This window comes from Mchenga conophoros, linkage group LG3 (assembly GCF_057382185.1).
Source record: "Mchenga conophoros isolate Kocher_MC1m ecotype Shallow Benthic linkage group LG3, M_conophoros_male_GT1.1, whole genome shotgun sequence".
Lineage (NCBI taxonomy): Eukaryota > Metazoa > Chordata > Actinopteri > Cichliformes > Cichlidae > Mchenga > Mchenga conophoros.
This window is the reverse complement of record NC_140528.1, coordinates 38,690,872-38,714,385: the sequence shown is the minus strand read 5'-3', so window position 1 is coordinate 38,714,385 and position 23,514 is coordinate 38,690,872. Positions and strand designations below refer to the sequence as shown.

Below are 23,514 nucleotides of genomic sequence, written 5' to 3'. Positions count from 1 at the left end.
TGTATGGTGAGATTTTGAGCCAAAACCTCCTTCCATCAGTGAGAACTTTGAAGATGAAACGAGGCTGGGTCTTCCAACATGACAATGATCCAAAACACACCGCCCGGGCAACAAAGGAGTGGCTCCGTAAGAAGCATTTGAAAGTCCTGGAGTGGCCTAGCCAGTCTCCAGACCTCAACCCCATAGAAAATCTGTGGCGGGAGTTGAAAGTCCGTGTTGCTCGGCGACAGCCCCAAAACATCACTGCTCTCGAGAAGATCTGCATGGAGGAATGGGCCAAAATACCAGCTACTGTGTGTGCAAACCTGGTAAAGACCTATAGTAAACGTTTGACCTCTGTTATTGCCAACAAAGGTTATGTTACAAAGTATTGAGTTGTATTTTTGTTATTGACCAAATACTTATTTTCCACCCTGATTTACGAATAAATTCTTTACAAATCCTACCATGTGGATTCATGGATTTTTTTTTCACATTCTGTCTCTCACAGTTGAAGTGTACCTCTGGTGCAAATTACTGACCTCTGTCATCATTTTAGGTGGGGGAACTTGCACAATCGGTGGCTGACTAAATACTTTTTTGCCCCACTATAAGTAATAGGGTTCCAACTCCCAGCAACAACAAAAATAAATAAATAAAAAATAGGGAACCACCCCTCACGCGCCACCTCATGATGCTTAATCGACGTAATCAACCTTAATTTGATGCAGTGTGAAAAAAAATGCACAGAAATCAATTATTTTTCAAGAAATATTAAATAGATTCAACATCTTTCTTCAACAAAATTGCAGACTGCACAGATGGTACCTTCCCAAAGTAAAAAGTACTATAGCTTACTAGGGTATATATATTAGACTTAATAGTTACTATATACAGTAATTGACTTCTATTCATTTTACATCAAATTAAAACTTTGGGTGTAAGATTTGGATAATTATTTATTAAAAGCTCGACATTTTAAATGAGAATAAGAAAGAAAAGTCTGTCTTTGTGCCCCCTTTTCCCTGTTCATGCCCTATCGGCCCCCCTAGCTAAACTTTGCTAGATCCGCCCCTGCACAGTTACAGCCGTCAGCTACGTAGAAAAAGATCCTGGTGTAGAAAGTAATATTAAATAAATTCTAACAACAGCTTATCAAGCTTAAACGTGCTGCTGTTGTTCAGCCGCTGGTTTCCTCTTTCTGGTGCAAAGTGGGCCAAAAACAAACAAGAGAGACAGACTCGCGACAGAAAAGCCGATCAGCTGATCAGTTTCACGATTGAAGTAGCAGCCGGAGAGCAAGAGGCAGTCGCTTGTTAAGCTTAACGTGGGAATGCTTTACAAACATTCAGAGATGGACTTACACACTTGCTTTACTTCTCTCGGGATAACTTTGTCGGAGATGAAATGCCAGGTTGCTAGCGAAGCTCCACATGCTATCCAGACCACCGACAGGTCCCGCATGCCACAGCCGCTCTATCACGTGATGCATACTGCTCCGACGTGCTAACGTTCTGATGTGAGTTACGGCGTGTTGCAAGTTTTGTGAGGTGCTTTCGTGATATTTAATGGATCGGATTACATTTTTTAAAATTTTCTCCGATATCCGATCCAGTAATTTAGGTCAGTATCGGACCGATACCGATACGTAATATCGGATCGGTCCATCTCTATTAAAAACTCTAAAATGATCTTCAAGGACTAAAATATTTGATTTTTCTCAAAAACGTGCTGTGGGCATGACGCTTTTAGAGCGTGTGTTTAAGATGCATTGTGATTAACATCTCACACATTCCAATAAAGCAGATGTTCCTGCATTGCAACAGCGCTTTGCAGATGTGTTCCCCCCCTGCCCGTGTGCACGACTCTCATGGAGCACCACTTTGAAACACAGCTGATTGGCAGATTCCCTTGTCTGCAGAGTCCAAAGACAAAAACGGCCTCCTCCACTCTGTGTGGTTCGTACCAATTCGTCACACTTCCGTTTGGCTTGTTGGAAGCCCCGGCCAGTTTTCAGCACTTCCTGTAGCGATAGCTGCGTCTTCACACTGCATATGCTGTTTCTTACCTGGATGATGTCATCATTCATAGTGATACCTCAGTGGAGCATGTGCAGTGGTTGGTCACGGTCCTGGATTCCCTGAGGCAGGCAGTGCTGATGGCAAACCCGAACAAGTGTGTGGTTGGAGGGAGGTACAGAATTTTTTGGTACAATTTTGAGACCCCATTTGGAGGCTGATTACACCACAGCGACGTGATGAAGGCTGTCCCAATTCCAAATGCGGCCGGAAATGCGCACTTCATTTCCCCGGACTTGAAGGAGTCAGGTGTATCATTCGTGGACTACAGGAGGAATGCTGACCCACATCCACCCATCCACATTAAGGGGACGGCTGTGGAGCGTGTGAGCAGCTTCAAGTTCCTGGGAGTCCACATCTCCGAGGATCTCACCTGGACGACCAACTGCTCCAAGCTGGTCAAGAAGGCTCACAGGCGCCTCGTCTTCTTGAGGACTCTGAGGAAGAACCACCTGTCCTCAGACATCCTGGTGAACTTCTATCGCTGCACCATCGAGAGCATCCTGACCAACTGTATAACAGTCTGGTATGGGAACTGCTCTGCCTCAGACCGGAAGGCGTTGCAGAGGGTCGTGAAAACTGCCCAGCGCATCGCCGGAGCACCACTTCCTGCCATAAAAGACATCTACAGGAAGCGGTGTCTGAAAAGGGCTGGGAAAATCATCAAAGACCCCAGTCACCCATCACATGGACTCTTCACCCTCCTGCCCTCTGGGAGGCGCTACAGGAGCCTCCGGACTAAGACCACCAGGTACCGGAACAGCTTCTTCCCCACAGCTGTCAGACTCCTGAACTCTGCCTCCTGACATCTGACCCACGTTAACACATGGACTGAACATACACACACACAATGGACAACTGTACCCTCAAACACACAATAATAACATGGAGTGAACCACTACTCACAACCACTAGCACTTTATATAGCCTCTGTAGGAATTATATCTCACTTATCTTAACTGCACTACTGTATAGCTCTGTGTAAATAATCATTGTGTACATTCGATAATTTTTAACCCTACAACTGTTTGCAGCTTGCATAGTTCCCATTTCTGTATAGCTGTATATCTCAGATTTCTGTAAAGTTGTTTATTTCATATTCTGTATAGTTTTTCATATTTATATCCTGTTCATAGCCTGTACATAGCTTGTACTCACTACAGCCTGTACATACTTATAGTTATAGAATATTTACAACATACTTCATACCGTGTACATTATAACATACCATAATAGACCCATTTCTGTAATATACTCACATATCTATAAAGTTGAATTCTATTCTATTCATTCGTGGCGCAACATATCCCAGAATTCATAGCGCAGCCTTTACTGTGGCTAATAAAAAAAAGGCAGATGGCAGAAGCGTGGTGGCTGAAGAGTAAACTTTTGAGTATTGAATTTTTCAACCTCATCAGTTAACGCTGTCCATGCAGATATTATAGATTTGTAAATGATTAGCTAACAATCTTGTCAACACAAAGTTCTTTATTGACAGGCAGTGGGGAGAGGGGACACCTGGGCAGTGTATTTACTGCATATAATGTGTTATCAACCTTTTCATCTTTTCTCATTACCCACAGCTACCTCCACTTCTGTTGGGCTTAGGCTACTCACTAGGGCTGGGTATCATCACTGATTTCTATAATTGATTTGATTAAATTCAATTTTGACTCAGTAAGTGTTTCAAAGTAACTGAGGATAAAACACAAAACAACAGCAAGCTAATCATTTTTCAATTTGGCATAATTTAAAAAAAAAGTATTAAGCAGAAAAAATATAGCTTTCTTTAGGCCGGAGAGGAACAAAAGCTGCAGCTCAGAATCGGTGAGATGTTGACTTTCTGCTCCGACGGCGTGTCCACGTTCATGTCGTCGGGTGAGAAACACGACATGTCACTGATGCATCGGGTCCGTGCTTTGTGTTCATGTCTTTGTGTGGAATCTGTTCACCTGCTCTCATTTATTGTTTGTTTGGTGGTCATTGTAATAGTTTTGTGAGCGCCTGGCGTTTCTGGCAAAATACATAGAATAAATGACTGAATGAATAAATGGAGCTGCTGCAGAAAAAGCACGATCTCCTCTAAGTTTATGCTCAGTCCTGGGTACATTCAGGAACAGCTGATCAGCTGATCTGAGAGACGTGGGCGCTTCATAGATACAGAGAAAAACCCAACAATCATATGACCCCCTATGAGCAAGCACTTTGGCGACAGTGGGAAGGAAAAACTCCTTTTTGACAGGAAGAAACCTCCGGCAGAACCAGGCTCAGGGAGGGGCGGGGCCATCTGCTGCGACCGGTTGGGGTGAGAGAAGGAAGGCAGGATAAAAGACATGCTGTGGAAGAGAGACAGAGGTTAACAGATATGATTCAATGCAGAGAGGTCTATTAACACATAGTGAGTGAGAAAGGTGACTGGAAAGGAAAAACTCATCATCATGGGAATCCCCGGCAGCCTACATCTATTGAAGCATAACTAAGGGAGGATTCAGGGTCACCTGGTCCAGCCCTAACTATATGCTTTAGCAAAAAGGAAAGTTTTAAGCCTAATCTTAAAAGTAGAGATAGTGTCTGTCTCCCAAATCCAAACTGGAAGCTGGTTCCACAGAAGAGAGGCCTGAACACTGAAGGCTCTGCCTCCCACCAGTGTGTGAATGTGTGTGTGAATGGGTGGATGACTGGATATGTAAAGTGCTTTGGGGTCCTTAGGGACTAGTAAAGCGCTATATAAATACAGGCCATTTGCCATTTACCATTCTACTTTTAAATACTCTAGGAAAAACAAGTAGTTCTGCAGAGCGAGAGCGAAGTGCTCTAATAGGGTGATATGGTACTACAAGGTCATTAAGATAAGATGGGGCCTGATTATTTAAGACCTTGTATGTGAGGAGCAGGATTTTGAATTCAATTCTGGATTTAACAGGAAGGCAATGAAGGGAAGCCAAAACAGAAGAAATCTCTCTCTTTCTAGTCCCTGTCAGGACTCTTGCTGCAGCATTTTGGATTAGTTGAAGACTTTTCAGTGAGTTTTTTGGACATCCTTATAATAATGAATTCTAGTAGTCCAGCCTGGAAGTAATAAATGCATGAACTAGTTTTTCAGCATCACTCTGAGACAGGATATTTCTAATTTTAGAGATGTTGCGCAAATGGAAGAAAGCAGTCTTACATATTTGTTTAATATGTGCGTTGAAGGACATGTCCTGGTCAAAAGTTACTCCAAGGTTCATCACAATGTTACTGGAGGCCAAGGTAATGCCATCCAGCGTAAGAATCTGTGTTGTGGCCATTTTTGTTGAATGCTTTTGGAAAGTGATTGGTTTATTAGTTTATGGACCCTCCCATTAATTAAGAGATTAAGAGCACCCGGGATGGGTGTGGTAAAGAGGTTTTTGTTTTGTTTGCCAAATGTCAGATGGGAGGACGGGAGGGTTAAAAAATGATTTTTTGACCACTTTTGAATTGTTAAAGAAAGTTAAGTTAACTTTCGTTTAAGTTTTAAGAAGTTATTTGGCTGATTTCTGTTTGTATTTTTTTTTTCCTGAAATAAACGGCATATGATTTTTAAACAATGAGTCAGAAGTGTGTTCCAAAACAAACCTCCCGTTGCCACCCACGGCCTTTCCTTGGATTTTTTTTGTTTGGAAAGTAAAAGGCCGCGACATTTAAGTCAAAAAATCATTTTGACTCGCTTGGATGTCAACTTGGAAGATGGGAAAACTTGCATGAATTGGACTTGGAAGATTGGATCTTCGCAGAATGGACTGAAAAAATGACGCAAAGTTCGTGAGTAAATGCGAAACTTTGTTTGGATCAACCGAGATGCTGAGCTGCAACATGAAACATTTGTATTAAACAATTATCTTTTGGACCTTGTGAAACGAATTTTCTGGTTAAAATGGAGGAACAAGAAAGAGAGCTTTTTAATTTAATTAAAAAACGCAGAGCGAAGCTTGGCGTTCTGACAAGAAAACGAAATGACATTAATGCTCTCATTGATGCTGGAGAATCAAAAGCCTCCATAGATGAACACATGAGAACATTTAATGATTATTTGGGAGAGTTTATGGACTCACCGACTTCAGTTCAAAAATTGCTGAACGATGACGAAAAAGAAACAGATCACAGCGATTGGTATGAACCTAAGCTGATCAGTTTTAAAGACTTTCTGCATGAAATCGACACTTGGTTAACTGCAGACCCTGATCCACAAAAGGATGAAGTTGCAGCCTCTAATGTTGAATCAAAGGTAGCATCTCATGACAGTGACATTGCGCCGCATGATAGTGTCTCACAAGTAGCGCAAGAAGCGAGCGACATGATTTCTGAACGAGTTGCTAAACCTGGCAGCAAGGGCTCTAGTAAAGCGCCCAGTAATGTTACTGCAGCCTTAAGTTTAAGGAGTAAAAGCTCACGTGCGGCTTCAATTGCGCTGATGGAAGCTGAAGTGGAAAGAGCCGCTTTAAAAGCGGAGGTGGACGCACTGCAAGAAAAACATGCACTCGAACTGGAAGAAGTTCAATTAAAAGCAAGAAAAGAAGCATTGGCTCTAAGAACTAAGTTGATTAAGGCTGATGCAAAAAGGCAAATTCTCACCTCTGCTCAGGATCGGCAGAGCCTTGCATCCAGGGCTGAGGTTGAATCAGAAGGCGGGATTACAGCGCCTTCTGGAACATCTACAGAGTTCATACCTGCTGCTACAGCTCGAAAGGCTCCAAGACCAAAGAAAACCCCTTTAGTTCATTCTCCTTTGCCAATGCCCCTAGAGACACATGCGCCTGCTGGGGTCAAACCAGAAGGGGAGAGCCCAAAGCCAATCTCTTCACAGGTTGATGTTCACAGCAGTGCCCTAATAGAGATTATGACAAAGCAAAATGAAATTACTCAGATGCTTGTAAACCAACAGAGGTTGTCACTGCTTCCAGCTATAGACATTCCTGTTTTTGGTGGTGATCCTTTGCGTTTTAGATCCTTTCTTAAGGCTTTTGAACAAGGAATAGAGACTAAAACTGATAATATGCAGGATAGGCTTTATTATTTAGAACAGTTTACTACAGGACAGCCCAGAATTTTAGTGAGAAGTTGTATGCACATGAGTCCACAGACAGCTTATGTTGAGGCAAAAAGGCAGCTTGAGTGGAACTTTGGTAACAGAGCAAAGATAACGTCTGCATTTATAGACAAGGCTCTTAACTGGTCAGTTTTAAAGTCTGACGATGCTTCAGCATTACGTGCTTACACATTCTTTCTAAGAAGCTGCTTCAACACAATGGATGAAGCTGGGTTTCTTGATGAGCTGGAAAATTCAACCAATATGAGGATTCTTGTTTCAAAGTTGCCTTTTAGACTTCGTGATAAATGGCGACTAATAATCGTTGATATAACAGAAAAGTGCGATCGTGGAGCAGGGTTTAAAGATCTTCTTGATTTTCTTGAAAAGCAAACAAGAGCTGCATTAGATCCTGTTTTTGGAGAGAGTCAAAACACAAAAGAAAAGATAGCTTCAAAACCATCAAAGACACCGCTTAAAACTAAAAGCAGTAGCTTTGCTACTTCTGTAGCTGTAGTTTCAGAACAGATCAATGACAAACTCAAACCGGAACGGATTCAGATAAGCCATGAAGATAAAGGGTTAGATCAAACTCGGTGCTTGTTTTGTGACCAAACTCATTTTTTGGACGTATGTGACTTATTCAAACTAAAGGCCAACAAAGAAAAGGTGACATTCCTTAAGAGTAAAGGTTTATGCTTTGGTTGCTTACAGAGAGGCCACATGAGTAAAGCTTGTCCACATCGTTTGACGTGCCACACCTGTAACAAAAATCACCCTACTGTTCTCCACATAGACTCAAATGAACGGCAGTGGCAAGCAGCTAAAGCTGAATGTAAGGAATCATCAGTCTCAAATGCTCTTGTTTCTTTGAACTTTGGTAGCTATACTGGGGCCGGGGCTAATGAATGTGCCTTGTCAGTTGTTCCAGTAAAAGTGAAGTTGGAAAATGGGACGAAGGTTGTGGAGACGTACGCCTTTCTTGATCCCGGCAGCTCTGCAACGTTTTGCACTGAGGCGTTGATGATGCAGTTAAATGCATCTGGAAAAAAAGTGGAAATCATGTTAAAGACTATGGGTCAGGAAAGGCCAGTGAGTAGCTATAAACTTTTTGGTATGGAAGTAGCTGCTTTGAAACAGAATGAGTATTTGAGGTTGCCTGATGTGTACACTCAAAAGTTTATTCCTGTCACTAAAGAAAATATCCCTAAAGAAGAAAACTTAAGAAAATGGCCTTACTTAAAGGAGGTTGAGTTGACACCAATAAATGCTGGCATTGGGCTGCTTATTGGTGTGAATTCTCCCAAAGCGCTGGAACCTTGGAGAATCATTAACAGTGAGGGTAATGGACCCTATGCTGTGCTAACTCGTCTCGGTTGGGTTGTCAATGGGCCACTCAGTCAGGGTAGTGAAAGGGATGAGCATGATGCTAGTTTTGTCCAGGTAAACCGCATTTCTATAAGTAGTTTAGAGGAAATGCTGGTTAAGCAGTATAATCAAGATTTTGTGGAGAACCAGTGTAATGAGCGTGCAGAAATGTCTGTAGAAGATAAACAGTTCATGAACATAATGTCAGAGTCAGCTGTACTTAAGGATGGCCATTATTACTTGAAATTACCCTTTCGTAAACCTGAAGTAAGAATGCCAAACAACAAGCAGGTGGCTCAGCAGAGGGCGCAATATCTGCTAAAACGGTTTCAGAAGGATCAGTTATTCTTTGAAGAATACAAAGAATTCATGCACAATGTTAGTATGGAGGGACATTCAGAAATCATACCACAAGAACAGTTGAAGAATGAGGAAGGAAAGGTGTGGTATATACCTCATCATGGGGTCTACCACCCCCGCAAGAAAACACTGCGTGTTGTGTATGATTGTGCTTCAACATTTTCTGGAACATCACTGAACAAAGAGCTATTACAAGGCCCAGATCTGACTAGCACTTTATTAGGTGTGCTGATTCGCTTTCGGCAGGGTCCAATAGCACTTATGACAGACATTAAAGGGATGTTTCATCAGGTCAGAGTAGCTGAGGAACACGTAAACTTTTTACGTTTTCTCTGGTGGCCCGATGGTGACATCACAAAACAGCTGGTGGAACATAGAATGCTGGTCCACATTTTTGGTGCAGTATCCTCCCCCAGCTGTGCCACCTATGCACTACTAAAGACTGCTGATGACAACCAACATCTGTACCCAGAGGAGGTTATACATACAATCAGGCATAGTTTTTATGTAGATGACTGTCTTAAATCTGCTCAGTCTGTTGAGCAGGCCATCTCACTTTATCAGCAGCTTACTGAGGTGTGTGCCAAGGGGGGATTTAAGCTCAATAAGTGGGTATGTAGTGATCGCTCTGTCCTCTGTCAGATCCCGGAGGAAAATAGAGCCACAGGTGTAAAGATGCTGGACCTTAGTCGGGATCAGCTACCCACAGAAAGAGCTCTCGGTGTGCAATGGGATATTGAACGTGATGTTTTCACATTCAGTATTGTGAACAAGAACAAACCACTTACAAGACGTGGTATTCTGTCCAATGTCAGCTCCATTTATGACCCTTTGGGTTTCTTAGCTCCAGTCATTCTGCCTGCAAAACAAATTCTGCAACATCTATGTAAACTGAGGTTTGGCTGGGATGAGACAATACCAGCAGAAATGGCAAAAACCTGGCAAAAATGGGTTGAGGATTTAGTTCTTCTTAACAAGTTTAGTATTGGTAGATGTGTCACACCCAAAGGATTTGGGGAGATAGAAAGTGCACAGCTGCATCACTTTTGCGATGCCAGTGAAACTGGATATGGTGCCGTATCATATCTTAGGCTATCTAATGGCAAGCAGGAAGTGTGTGTTTCCTTTATTATTGGTAAAGCAAGGGTGGCGCCGTTAAAACAAGTCACCATCCCACGTCTTGAGCTGGCTGCTGCAGTTTTAGCTGTGCGCTTAGACAAAATGCTATCAGTTGAACTTAATCTTAATCTGAGTGAGTCAGTCTTTTGGTCTGACAGCACAACTGTGCTACAGTACATTGCAAACACAACCATACGGTTCAAAACGTATGTAGCTAATAGAGTTTCCACCATTCATGCTTTGACAAAAGTTGAGCAGTGGAGGTACATCAGTTCAAAGCTGAATCCAGCCGATGCAGCCACAAGAGGAATGACAGTTGGCTGTTTCCTGAAATCGTCCACCTGGATCAGTGGTCCAGAATTTCTCAGTAAACCTGTTGGTCACTGGCCTGTAGGCATGAATTGTGTATCTGTCCATTTGGAAGCTGACCCAGAAATAAAAGGGGAGGGCCTGATGTGTGCAGCTGTGCTGAAAGAAGATGTGTGTCCCACTACTAAGCTGCTGTTGTACTTCTCCAGCTGGACAAAATTAAAAAGGTGTGTGGCATGGATCCTGAAAGTAAAAGAAAAACTTAAACTGCAAACAAGGAAAAGACAGAAGTTGCTGGGCACGCACTGTGGAAGTCAAATATGTGTTAAGCAAGAGGATAAATGGAACACTCTGCTCAAAACTGAGGATTTGTCCAAGGCTGAGGAAGCTATAGTGAGCTTTGTGCAGAGAAAACATTTTGCTGATGAAATGACTGCCCTAAACTCTGGCACTGTAAGTAAGTCAAGTCATCTGTATAAGCTTGATCCTGTAGTTGCTAATGGTGTCTTGAGAGTGGGTGGAAGACTGAGCAAAGCGGATTTACCTGAGGAAACAAAACATCCTGCAATTTTGCCAAAAGAAAGCAATGTTTCAAAGCTTATTCTTCAGTATATCCACGAAAAGATTGGTCACAGAGGAAGAAATCACATGCTTTCAACCCTTCGCCGTCAATACTGGATCCCTCATGCTAATTCAGCAGCTAGAAAAATAATCAAAGATTGTATAGTGTGTCAAAGACGACGGCAAAAGCCAGGTGAGCAGAAAATGTCTGATCTTCCTATTAACAGAATCTCAGCTGATCTTCCACCATTTACTTATGTTGGTGTTGATTATTTTGGACCAATAGAAGTAAAGAGAGGCAGGAGTCTTGTTAAGAGCCAAATCAAAAATAAAACTATGAAGACACTCATAGTCTTCATAGACAACTCTGTCGTTCAGCCACTAATTGGTGCTGCTCGGGTCAAAGTTGGGGCTGTATCAAGACACGAGGACTAAACCCCAATTCAACCAGACCCAGAACTGGGGGCCTGTTCTTCGTACCGCGCTAAGCGAGTTAGCTGGATTAGATTGTTGACGATTTCGCGTGATCCTGGATCGTTCGGTTCCCTGAAGCCCATCCGGGACTTGCTGTCATAGCAACAGAGCCGTAAGCGTAAACCTGCTGGGGAGCAGGTTTACTTTATGTAAACAGGATTAGATCGCGGCCACGCAGGTATGCCCGCGTCATTTATACGAAAGCAACAGCGATATTCCACCACTGTTTCACCATAAATAAATAACATCACTGTAACTAAAGATAATGCAGCACCTGATCCATTTATTGATGTCACACAGATACATACAGGTCATTTCCTAAAAAAGGGAAATGTACTATTAACATTCTATTACATGTATGTGATTATTACAGATGTAATTCATATTTCAGAGTAGTAATTGCAAATTACTTCGTGTAATCAAGATGAGAGACCACGGCTATAAAAGCGAAGGTGGATTTGGGAAGCCTGTCGCAGCCATGTCCTGTCCGTATACGCGAGCCACCCATTGCGGAAGGTGCAAGATTGATAAGGAGAGTCCTCAGAATTCAGCGTATATTGCGGGATAGACAGGATCCTTTAGCTCAGCGCGACAGTGTGCTCATAGAGAGATATCGATATTCCCGTGAGGGTATTATTTACTTAACCAACTTGTTGACGAGGGGGTGCAGGACCACCACCTGTCTTTATTTGCTCTGCCCTTTTCTTGGTTGCTGTTATGAACAAACAAACAGATTATTTCAGGGTCTCTTTCCAAGAGACGAAAAGCAATATAAGTGATAAATATTACCATTCCGTAGGATATTCTTATATTTCACTTTTACTTGTTCCCATGTTCTAGTGGGTCCTGTCGTGGCTCTAATGTGAAAGGGGATATAATATAACATATTATAATATAATATAATGTAATATAATATTGGATAATATAGTGTGATATGATAAATCTACCCTACCGCCTACTGGTGTTGGCCAGAGGGGCCGATGGCGCGATATGGCAGCCTCGCTTCTGTCAGTCTGCCCCAGGGCAGCTGTGGCTACACCTGTAGCTGCTTCCACCAGTGTGTGAATGTGAGAGTGAATGAATAGTGGCATTGTCATGCGCTTTGGGTGCCTTGGAAAGCGCTATATAAACCCAATCCATTATTATTATTATTATCATTACATTACCTACGAGTTTGATTAGTCAGCAACTTTCTGCCAGCCCTCTCTCCTTGCTTTTGCAGCCTTTGCAGTGTTCTCTTGCGTTTTAATTAAACTCTGAAACTCCTGAAATCCCTCACTCAAGAGTTCTTGCTCTGCTGCCGGAAAATACCGAGCGCGCCCCTTCGACATTTTCGCCGACCAATCAGCGGGTTGCCGATCACTGTTTCTGCTATCGATGCGTAGCCCCTTTTACGGCACCCAGTGATCGCACATTACTTCATCCAGCTGTACTAATCGTCAACAGCAGGTGTGTTCGGGGAACCGGATTAGCGCGCTCACGGTTAGCGCGATGGTTTGGCCTTGGATGTTTCATTTGATCTTGGATGTAGTGAGCGACGTACGAAGCACAGGGCCCTGATCTGGAATTAAAACTGGACTGCAACAGTTTAAAATCAGGACTACTTAGGATTTAACCAAGACAGAACCAGAATCAGAACTAGATGATAGTAGCACTAAAAATCATCATAGACCTGCACTGCACCTTTTTTTTAATTCTACCAAAGTCCACTATTTAGATTGAGAAAAGTTTATATAATTATTTAGCCTTGTTGTGCAGAACGTAATAAATATAGAATTTGAAAAATAACAAACCTAAAAAGAAACACTAGGTATGAGATACATGAGTACCTATGATACGGTGATACTTTTGGTAAACAACCATGTGAGTACCATGTGTGTCTCACCTGCTCTTGTTCATCTCTCTCCCTCTCTGTTTCTCTCTCTCTCTCGCTGTTCCTCTCTCTCCCTCTTTGTTCTGACAATCAAGCCAAACACCAACATCATCAAATATACAGTTGAAACCAGATATTTACATACTCTTCAGATAGGAGAGGAGAGATGCATCAGTGCAAACTGTTTCATCCTTTAAACCTAAACTCTGTGAACAGTTGACTGTTCGATGTGCTAAAGAACAGAAAACATTATTTCCCATCAGACCATGAGCAACATTCAGGCATGTAACACAGTAACACTTTTATTTTTTACATATTCAGCAGAAAGAGTTAGCTGTGTGCACTATAAAAAATTAAGAAGTGTAATTAATTTCTGCTTGGTTTCACATAAACTGTATTATTAAGGAAAAATAAGTGGGGCTCACCTCAAAATAATCAGTATAAGATCTGACTGGAGAGTTTTAGGCCAGAGCCAAACTTTTGGAACTGAAATAACAACTTTGAGCGGATCGGAGACTTGTTTTGATAACATCTCCCCCTAAAACAATAAACTGTCCTCACTATCACAACCACAGCAGGAACAAGACAGGATTCTGTGGTAGATTTTTTGCAATTTGTAGTAAATTGTGCACCACAGACTTTGTAATTTACATTTGTGTCACTCATTTAAATCTTCTTCTCCTGAAAATGAAACTCTTACAAACACATATGTCATAACTTCAGTCACAAACTGACACTGAGTCTCTTCAGTAAATCCAGCAGCTTTTTAACATCAAAAGATGTCTTTGAGCTGCTGCAGATCAGAGGCGGAGCCAGACATTTGAAACACCCGGGGCTTAGCCCAAAAGGATAGTATGCATGTGGGATTTTTTTTTCCCTTGGGGGGGGGGGTAGAAATGACTGAAAGATTAATTGGCTCTGTTTTGAGTTTTGTTCAAAAAAGAATGACTTCATATAGGGAAAAATATATTTCACATGAGCAGAACACCTTAAACTAGTTTTTTAATTAAGCAGCAAGGCAGAACAAAATCAGGGCTGTATCAAGACACGAGGACTAAACCCCAATTCAACCAGACCAAGAACTGATCCAGAATTAAAACAGGACTACAACAGTTCAAAATCAGGACTACTTGGGACTTAACCAAGACAGAACCAGAATCAGAACTAGATGATAGTAGCACTAAAAATCATCATAGACCTGCACTACATTTATTTTTTAATTTTACCAAAGTACAATATTTAGATTGAGAAAAGTTTATATAATTATTTAGCCTTGTTGTGCAAACAAGCCTGCATAACTTAATAAATATAGAATTTGAAAAATAACAAACCTAAAAAGAAACACTAGGTATGAGATACATGAGTACCTATGATACGGTGATACTTTTGGTAAACAACCATTTGACTAACATGTGTGTCTCACCTGCTCTTGTTCATCTCTGTTCTGTCCTCATTCTCCATCTCCCTCTCTGTTCCTCTCTCTCTCTTTGTGCTGACAATCATCAAATATACAGATATTTACAAACTCTTCAGATAAAAACACAAACACTTTTTAATTGTAACATCAAATCAGACCAAATGTTTATTTTTTTTAGATTGATAAATATAAAAAACATATTTGTTAACTTTAAGAGTAAAGAGAGAAATCGTCTGTATTTCTTAATTGCAAATGGCACCAAATTGTATTCAAAATTGAGCCACACTTATGGAGCTCCATAGTTCTTTTCCTGGTGTTTTGGTTGACATCTCTTGATTTTCCCATGTCACAGAAACAGGCTCTGTGTTTTGCCTTATATGCATCCACAGCTGTGCCACCTGTTTACTCACATGGACTCTACTAACCTATCAGAAGCTTCTTCAGCTCAGAATGGAATCGTCTGGAGTTTTCTTATTAATTAACAATAAACTTAGTGTACATGTACTCCTAAATTTGATGAAAGTGATAAAAAACAGAAAGCTCTGTCTCTCTTTATTGTGACATTTAACTAATTCAAAAGATATTTCAATATTTATCTAAAACAAAAGTTTACTCTAAATTGATGTTGTGCAGTAAAAATGTTTTATGTTTTCTCCCTAAAGTGTAAATATCTGGTTACAAATGTGAATATCCTGCTGTGTACTGAAATTCCTCTTGTTTTGCATACAAATATACTGAACAACATACAAAGCATAATATATAAAATAACATTTACCTGAGTTTTTCTTTGAAAGAACCCTCTAATGTCCATTCTTATATTTCAGTACATAACTGAAACCGATTTAGTCGGGGAGGGTAAGAACTGAAAATATGAAATAAACACACGTAAGCTAAGAATCTCTAAAAAAAATAGCATTTGTTCGGCTTTTCATTTCGCCATTTGTTGATTCACTTGAAGAGCGAGTAACGTAATATTGGTCAAGTGATCAGTTTGATATCAATCTTTCGTGATGCACCGTCATATTTACATTATTTGTACGGTACGAATGATTTGCTTTGGTACCTGGTCAAACTTAAGCTCTCCTTAGTATGGCTGGCTCCGTCTCTCCAACAGCGCACTGACGGGCAGCAGCTGCCCCGCCCCCTCGCTCAGTCGCTTAGTGCCTGAGCTTGGATCATACCAATATCAGGGGGGGATTCACGCACAGTCGTAAATTCCCACAGTGTGCACTATGTGCTTCGAATATTGTGTGTACTTTTTGTTTTATACAGTTGTCAGCCAGGCATCTAACTATGAAAAAATTGCACTCCAAAATACCCCGGGCTTCTGACAAAACAACCCGGGCTTAAGCCCAGTAAGCCACCCCCACGCTCCGCCCCTGCTGCAGATGTTAGTAAATCTGACCCTAAAGGTTCATTCTTCTTTAAAATTCAAACTTTGTAATGAAAGGATATTTTTAACAGGCTGTTCTCGTTTATATGACCTCCATAAAACAACAGGGTTAGAACACATTGTGACGAAGTAAAAGTTTGTTTTGTAGTCCATCTTCTGCACAATGTAGTTTCAACAGGCGGACATCCGGTGTCACATTGTTACAGAGAGACGAGTGTAAGGCTGTTCCAATTCTCAGAACCGCTCCTCTCTTTCCCTGAGTACTTAGCAATTCTCCTTCCCAAGATGACGTTTTCTTCGAGGCCAAGGAAAAGAGTTTAGATATGCCCTAATTTTGAAATAACACCTCACGTGGTTACGTTGTTCAGCTGAGTCACGTGACCGCACAGCAACAAATCACAGCAGAGCCGGAAAAGGAGGCGGAGCAAAGTGTGTGTGCAGGAGAGGAGTCGAGCAGAGAGAGCTGCTTTTTCATGAAACGGGAGTAAAGTAGTAAACTTACAGGAACATATACCACTGCCAACGTTGGGATTAATTTCTGCATCGATCTGCACACCCTTGTCTCCTGGATCGTAGCTCAGATCAGCGTGAACCACGTGGGTCTCTGCTCCCTGATTTGTTTAGAAAGACTTCCAGCTTCATCACGGAGTTTCTCTCGGTTTGTGGGCTCATAAAAGGTAAACACCGAGCTAACTTTAATGTGGGTTCAGTTTATGCTGTTGATAATAATAGATTGCTTGGTATACATTGGAGTTAGGCAGACTGTAGAGTTTGTGATTGCTTGCAACATTATAATATGGCGGTTTTTAGGGGATAAGAATACATATAGAAAAATATTCTTTAAATGTGAACAAAAGGATGGGGTGCAGGGCAGGAGAACAACCAAACCCCAGGACATGAATCCACGGGTACAAGCGTGGGGGAGGGAAACCAGCCTTTAGAATAGGACTTCATAGGACCGTCTCTGTCTTGTTTCTTTATGTTGTTGTGGGTTCTTAAGAATGACACCATTACTTGAAGATAAGGTATTTTATCGAACTGTGGTTCACATGTAAACAAAGCTTCGCCATCACAGTCTACCCCGAGGTAACTCCCTCTGCTCTCTAGCTCCCCCTACAGTCTAGGAGTGTTAACAACATAGGCAAGGCAAGTTTATTTGTATAGCACAATTCAACAACAAGGTGATTCAAAGTGCTTTACAGAGACATTAGAAACAAGAACAAATAAAAAGCATGATTTAAAATTGATTAAAACAAGCAAATAAACTAACTAACTAATTAACAAACAAACAAACAACAGTATATAAAATCAAAACAGATAAAATCAGAACAGTAGATAAAATCAGTAGTTAAATGTAAGTTTTGAAATTTAAGCTTAAAGTGTGGATTTGGTGCTTTATTCAAATGCAGCTGAGAACAGGTGAGTCTTCAACCTGGATTTAAATAAACTGAGTGTTTCAGCTGATCTGAGGCTTTCTGGGAGTTTGTTCCAGATATAAGGAGCATAAAAGCTGAATGCAGCTTCTCCGTGTCTGGTTCTGACTCTGGGAACTGATAAAAGACCGGATCCAGATGACCTGAGGGATCTGGATGGTTCATACTGGGTCAGGAGGTCATTGATGTATTTTGGTCCTAAACCATTCAGAGCTTTATAGGCCAGCATCAGAACTTTAAAGTCTATCCTCTGACGGACAGGCAGCCAGTGTAAGGACCTCAGAGCTGGACTGATGTGGTCCACTTTTTTGGTCTTAGTGAGGACTCGAGCAGCAGAGTTCTGAATGAGCTGTAGTTGTCTGACTGATTTTTTAGGTAGACCTGTAAAGATGCTGTTACAGTAATCAAGCCTACTAAAGATGAATGCATGGACTAGTTTTTCCAGGTCCTGTTGAGACATCAGATCTTTTATCCTTGATATATTCTTGAGGTGATAGTAAGCTGACTTTGTTATTGTCTTAATGTGTTTTTCTAAGTTTAGGTCTGCATCCATCACTACACCCAAATTTCTCGCCTGGTTTGTGGTTTTTAGATGTATAGATTGAAGTTCTCTGGTGACCTGTAATCGTTTTTCTTTGGCGCCAAAGACTATTACCTCAGTTTTGTTTTTGTTTAGCTGGAGAAAATTGTGGCACAACCAGTCATTGATTTCCTCAATGCATTTACCAAGAGCCTGTACAGGGCCTCGGTCTCCTGGTGACATTGTGATATATATTTGTGTGTCATCTGCATAGCTGTGATAGTTTATTTTGTTGTTGTTTATAATCTGTGCCAGTGGGAGCATGTAGATGTTAAACAGAAGGGGTCCCAAGATGGAACCTTGGGGAACTCCACATGTGATACTTGTCTGCTCAGATGTGAAGTTACCTATTGATACAAAGTATTTCCTGTTTTCTACGTATGTTTTGATCCAGTTTAGTACAGTTCCTGAAAGACCTGTCCAGTTCTCCAGTCGTTTGAGTAATATGTTGTGGTCAACTGTATCAAATGCTGCACTGAGATCCAGTAAAACTAGGACTGACATTTTTCCACTGTCTGTATTCAGACATACAGTGGGGCAAAAAAGTATTTAGTCAGCCACCGATTGTGCAAGTTCCCCCACCTAAAATGATGACAGAGGTCAGTAATTTGCACCAGAGGTACACTTCAACTGTGAGAGACAGAATGTGAAAAAAAAATCCATGAATCCACATGGTAGGATTTGTAAAGAATTTATTCGTAAATCAGGGTGGAAAATAAGTATTTGGTCAATAACAAAAATACAACTCAATACTTTGTAACATAACCTTTGTTGGCAATAACAGAGGTCAAACGTTTACTATAGGTCTTTACCAGGTTTGCACACACAGTAGCTGGTATTTTGGCCCATTCCTCCATGCAGATCTTCTCGAGAGCAGTGATGTTTTGGGGCTGTCGCCGAGCAACACGGACTTTCAACTCCCGCCACAGATTTTCTATGGGGTTGAGGTCTGGAGACCGGCTAGGCCACTCCAGGACTTTCAAATGCTTCTTACGGAGCCACTCCTTTGTTGCCCGGGCGGTGTGTTTTGGATCATTGTCATGTTGGAAGACCCAGCCTCGTTTCATCTTCAAAGTTCTCACTGATGGAAGGAGGTTTTGGCTCAAAATCTCACGATACATGGCCCCATTCATTCTGTCCTTAACACGGATCAGTCGTCCTGTCCCCTTGGCAGAAAAACAGCCCCATAGCATGATGTTTCCACCCCCATGCTTCACAGTAGGTATGGTGTTCTTGGGATGCAACTCAGTATTCTTCTTCCTCCAAACACGACGAGCTGAGTTTATACCAAAAAGTTCTACTTTGGTTTCATCTGACCACATGACATTCTCCCAATCCTCTGCTGTATCATCCATGTGCTCTCTGGCAAACTTCAGACGGGCCTGGACATGCACTGGCTTCAGCAGCGGAACACGTCTGGCACTGCGGGATTTGATTCCCTGCCGTTGTAGTGTGTTACTGATGGTGACCTTTGTTACTTTGGTCCCAGCTCTCTGCAGGTCATTCACCAGGTCCCCCCGTGTGGTTCTGGGATCTTTGCTCACCGTTCTCATGATCATTTTGACCCCACGGGATGAGATCTTGCGTGGAGCCCCAGATCGAGGGAGATTATCAGTGGTCTTGTATAGGGTTGCAAAGGGGCGGAAAATTTCCGGTAAATTTCCGAAAAGTTTCCGGTAAATTTCCATGGTAAGTTAAGCTTGGGAATTTTGGAAATATTCCATATTGGAAACTGTCCATGGAAATAATGGGAATTATGGAAATTAATGGGAATTTAGGAGAACTAACTGGGAATATATTATTTCCAAGCATAAATATAAACAGAAATCATAAGAAAACCTCCATGCAAAATGTTTTCAACAGATATTTCAACAGATTTATTTGTAAGTACAGTAGAATAGAACACGTTTCAATAACTTGTTTCATGGATGAATAAAAACAGAAATGTTGAGTTCAATATTACCATCCCCTAACCCCGCTCATTCAAAAATGCCCCCTGTCCAAAAATCTCCACAAAGTCCCATTCAAAAGGTTAAATGAAAAATGCCACTTATCCTCCAAAACGTCCCATTAAACATGCAAATCTTCCTTCAAGCAATCCTCTTTTCTCATTTTTGCTCAGTCAATAGACTCTTCCTGGACCTCATCATCATCCAACAACATGTCCACTTCCTCAGCATCCAACTCTGAGTCTTCGTCTTCAGTGTCACTTTCCAGCCTTGTTGAGGATGGCTCTGTGTCAGGCTCAAAGAGCCGTAGGTTTGCCCGAATGCCGACCAGCTTTTCCACTCTCACATTTGTGAGCCTGTTGCGAACCTTTGTGTGGGTGTTCCCAAACAGTGACCAGTTGCGCTCGGAGGCGGCTGATGATGGTGGGATTTGGAGGAGGATGGAGGCTACAGGTGCAAGGGCCTCAGATTCACATAGTCCCTTCCACCAGGTGGCTGCAGATATGTGCTGGCATGACTGCCATATTCCATCCCCTTTCCAAAGGCCTTGCTTTGTTCGATACTTTGCCAAACTGCCTAGAACTTTGCCTTTATCGAGACCCAGGTGGTCAGACATGGCTGTAATGACCGCATAGGCACCGTTGATCTCTTCCCCAGAAAGTATGCCCTTGTCATATTTGGGGTCCAGCATGTATGCTGCTGCATGCACTGGCTTCATGCAGAACTCCCTCCGCTGTTCCAATGACTTGACCACAGCCGTTTCCTCTGCTTTCAGTAGTAGGGAAGTGGGCAGAATTGTCTGGATTTCTTCTTTGAGTTCTGCAAAAAGGCACTGGACATCTGACAAGATGGCACCATCCCCCTCTATCTTCGCTATTGCTGCTGCAATAGGTTTGAGGATTTTCTGACTGCTAGATACTCTTTCCCAGAACACATCATCCAAGATGACCTTCTTGATGTCACTGTCGATGTCTACAGACTGGGATATGGCCATCTCTTGCAGAGACTCCTTTCCCTCCAGAAGGCTGTCAAACATGATAACAACACCACCCCATCGCGTTATGCTGGGAAGCTTCAGTGTAGTACTCTTGTTCTTTTCCTTTTGCTTTGACAGAAATGTAGCGGAAGTTACTTGTTTGCCTTTAACATATTTCAGAACTTGCTTCACTCTCTTATTCAGAGTGTCCATTGTTTTTAGTGCCATTATGTCTTTTAGGAGAAGATTTAGTGTATGGGCTGCACAGCCAATAGTAGTTATATGAGGGTAGGTCTCCTCCACATGTGCCCAGGCAACCTTCATGTTGGCTGCATTGTCAGTGACCAGTGCAAAAACCTTATCTGGTCCAAGGTCATTGATGATCACTTTTAGCTCATCTGCAATGTATTGGCCTGTGTGTCTGTTTTCCTTTGTGTCTACACTCTTGTAGAACACAGGCTGAGGAGTGGTGATTATGTAGTTAATAATTCCTTGTCCCCTGATATTGGACCATCCATCAGAGATGACTGAAATACAGTCAGCTTGGTCAATGGTCTGTTTCACCTTTGCTTGAACTCGACTGAACTCTTCATCCAGTAGATGAGTAGACAATGCATGTCTGGTTGGGGGAATGTATGCTGGTCGGAGAACATTCAAAAATCTCTTCCAGTACACATTGGATGTCAGCATCAGGGGTGAGCCAGTTGCATAGATTGCACGAGCGAAACACTCATCTGTGTTTTTCTGGCTAGTGTCATCCATAAAATCAAAGAATCCTCTGATGCCAGAGGGACCAGGAGCTGATGAGTGGGTATCTGACTCTGATACAGCTGAAACAGATTCATTTTCCCCTTGAGTGGAACTCCTGGCTGCTGCATGTGTTGGGCCTTGAGGAATTTTTTTGCACTTTGCAATGTGCTGCTGCATTTTTGTGGCATTCTTCACGTACGTCTTATTACAATACTTACACATATATACAGATTTCCCTTGTACATTAGCTGGTGTAAAATGTCTCCACACATCAGATAGCGCACGTGGCATTTTTCTGTAAAATAAAACAAGAGCTTGTAAAAATGCTAATGCAATGCAAGAGATCGTAATAATACAATTGCAATATGATAATAAACAGATATAAATAGTAAGGCTAGCTAAACAACTGGAATGATCTTCAAAACAAAACAGCCAAATGAGGAAGCTAGCATCTTCTTTATGTTATACTAGCTATGGCTTATTTAGCATCTAACAGATGCTAGCATTTTATTTAGCATCTAACAGATGCTAGCATTTTATTTAGCATCTAACAGATGCTAGCATTTTATTTAGCATCTTACAGATGCTAGCATTTTATTTAGCATCTTATCAGATTGCTATCTACCAGATTAATACATTTTATGTGATATTCACAATTTAAACATTTAATGAATATATTTTCCCATAATATCATCAAAACTTACCTCACTTGTTAAGTCCACAGGCTCAAATGTGTGCCTTCAATACTCTTTGTCCTTCAGGCTCAAAAGTGTGGTCCATGTGTACATGTGATGGAGGCATGCACAGTGCCAGTAGGTGGTCTCAATAGCCATGCAGCAAGCTTGTGCTCTGTACATGTGATTAAGGAATGGCATGGATATTCAAGTGTATTTGAATTGCATTTGTTTGTTTTTGTCAATATTATGCTAAAATATACTTTGCTCAACTATATTTAAGTTCCCTAAAAAGAGCCAACCTTCAATTTTGAAAATTCCCACTTTATTCCCATAAATTCCCGTTTATTCCCATAAATTCCCGTTAATTCCCATTTATTCCCATGGAAAGATTCCATCTTTGAAAATTCCGGGAATTTTGCAACCCTAGTCTTGTATGTCTTCCATTTTCTGATGATTGCTCCCACAGTTGATTTTTTCACACCAAGCTGCTTGCCTATTGTAGATTCACTCTTCCCAGTCTGGTGCAGGTCTACAATATTTTTCCTGGTGTCCTTCGAAAGCTCTTTGGTCTTGGCCATGGCGGAGTTTGGAGTCTGACTGTTTGAGGCTGTGGACAGGTGTCTTTTATACAGATGATGAGTTCAAACAGGTGCCATTCATACAGGTAACGAGTGGGGGACAGAAAAGCTTCTTACAGAAGACGTTACAGGTCTGTGAGAGCCAGAGATTTTCCTTGTTTGAGGTGACCAAATACTTATTTTCCACCCTGATTTACGAATAAATTTTTTACAAATCCTACCATGTGGATTCATGGATTTTTTTTTCACATTCTGTCTCTCACAGTTGAAGTGTACCTCTGGTGCAAATTACTGACCTCTGTCATCATTTTAAGTGGGGGAACTTGCACAATCGGTGGCTGACTAAATACTTTTTTGCCCCACTGTATGTCATTAAACACTTTGGTCAGAGCGGTTTCAGTGCTGTGGTTCTGTCTAAAACCTGACTGGAAGGCATCGTAGCAATTATTCTGTTTTAAGAAGTAACTGAGCTGTTGAGAAACTGCTTTTTCAATGATCTTACTTAAAAACGGGAGATTTGAGATCGGCCTGTAGTTGTTCATTTGTGTCTTGTCAAGATTGTCCTTTTTCAGTATAGGTTTGATTACAGC

At 41.6% G+C, this 23,514-nt stretch overlaps 2 protein-coding genes and 1 long non-coding RNA gene across 7 annotated transcripts in view; 1 reads left to right on the top strand and 2 right to left on the bottom strand.

Moving 5' to 3' along the window:
* Positions 1-14,409: 14,409 nt before the first annotated feature.
* LOC146578545 (uncharacterized) lies at positions 14,410-15,887 on the bottom strand. Its single transcript, XR_014891493.1, has 3 exons — positions 15,652-15,887; positions 15,364-15,450; positions 14,410-14,663 (listed from the first exon to the last, which is right to left on the bottom strand). It is a non-coding gene; the product is annotated as an uncharacterized LOC146578545 (long non-coding RNA).
* A 512-nt stretch (positions 15,888-16,399) lies between these two features.
* The window catches only part of LOC146578543 (uncharacterized), a 37,328-nt gene continuing 30,213 nt past the window's right edge, over positions 16,400-23,514 (top strand). For all 5 annotated transcript variants that reach the window (XR_014891471.1, XM_085268661.1, XM_085268658.1 and 2 more), the window contains exon 1: positions 16,400-16,658. The gene's annotated coding sequence lies outside the window, so the exon portion shown is untranslated. The remainder of the gene's footprint in view (positions 16,659-23,514) is intronic.
* Positions 20,113-22,602, bottom strand: LOC146578544 (uncharacterized). Its single transcript, XM_085267820.1, has 2 exons — positions 22,374-22,602; positions 20,113-21,964 (listed from the first exon to the last, which is right to left on the bottom strand). The coding sequence occupies exon 2, from the start codon at positions 21,958-21,960 to the stop codon at positions 20,113-20,115; it is 1,848 nt and encodes a 615-aa protein (XP_085123946.1). The 5' UTR covers positions 21,961-21,964; positions 22,374-22,602.

Excerpts from the sequence above, each read along its gene's own strand:
- LOC146578544 (XM_085267820.1), bottom strand. The coding sequence starts at position 21,960 with ATGCCACGTGCGCTATCTGATGTGTGGAGACATTTTACACCAGCTAAT.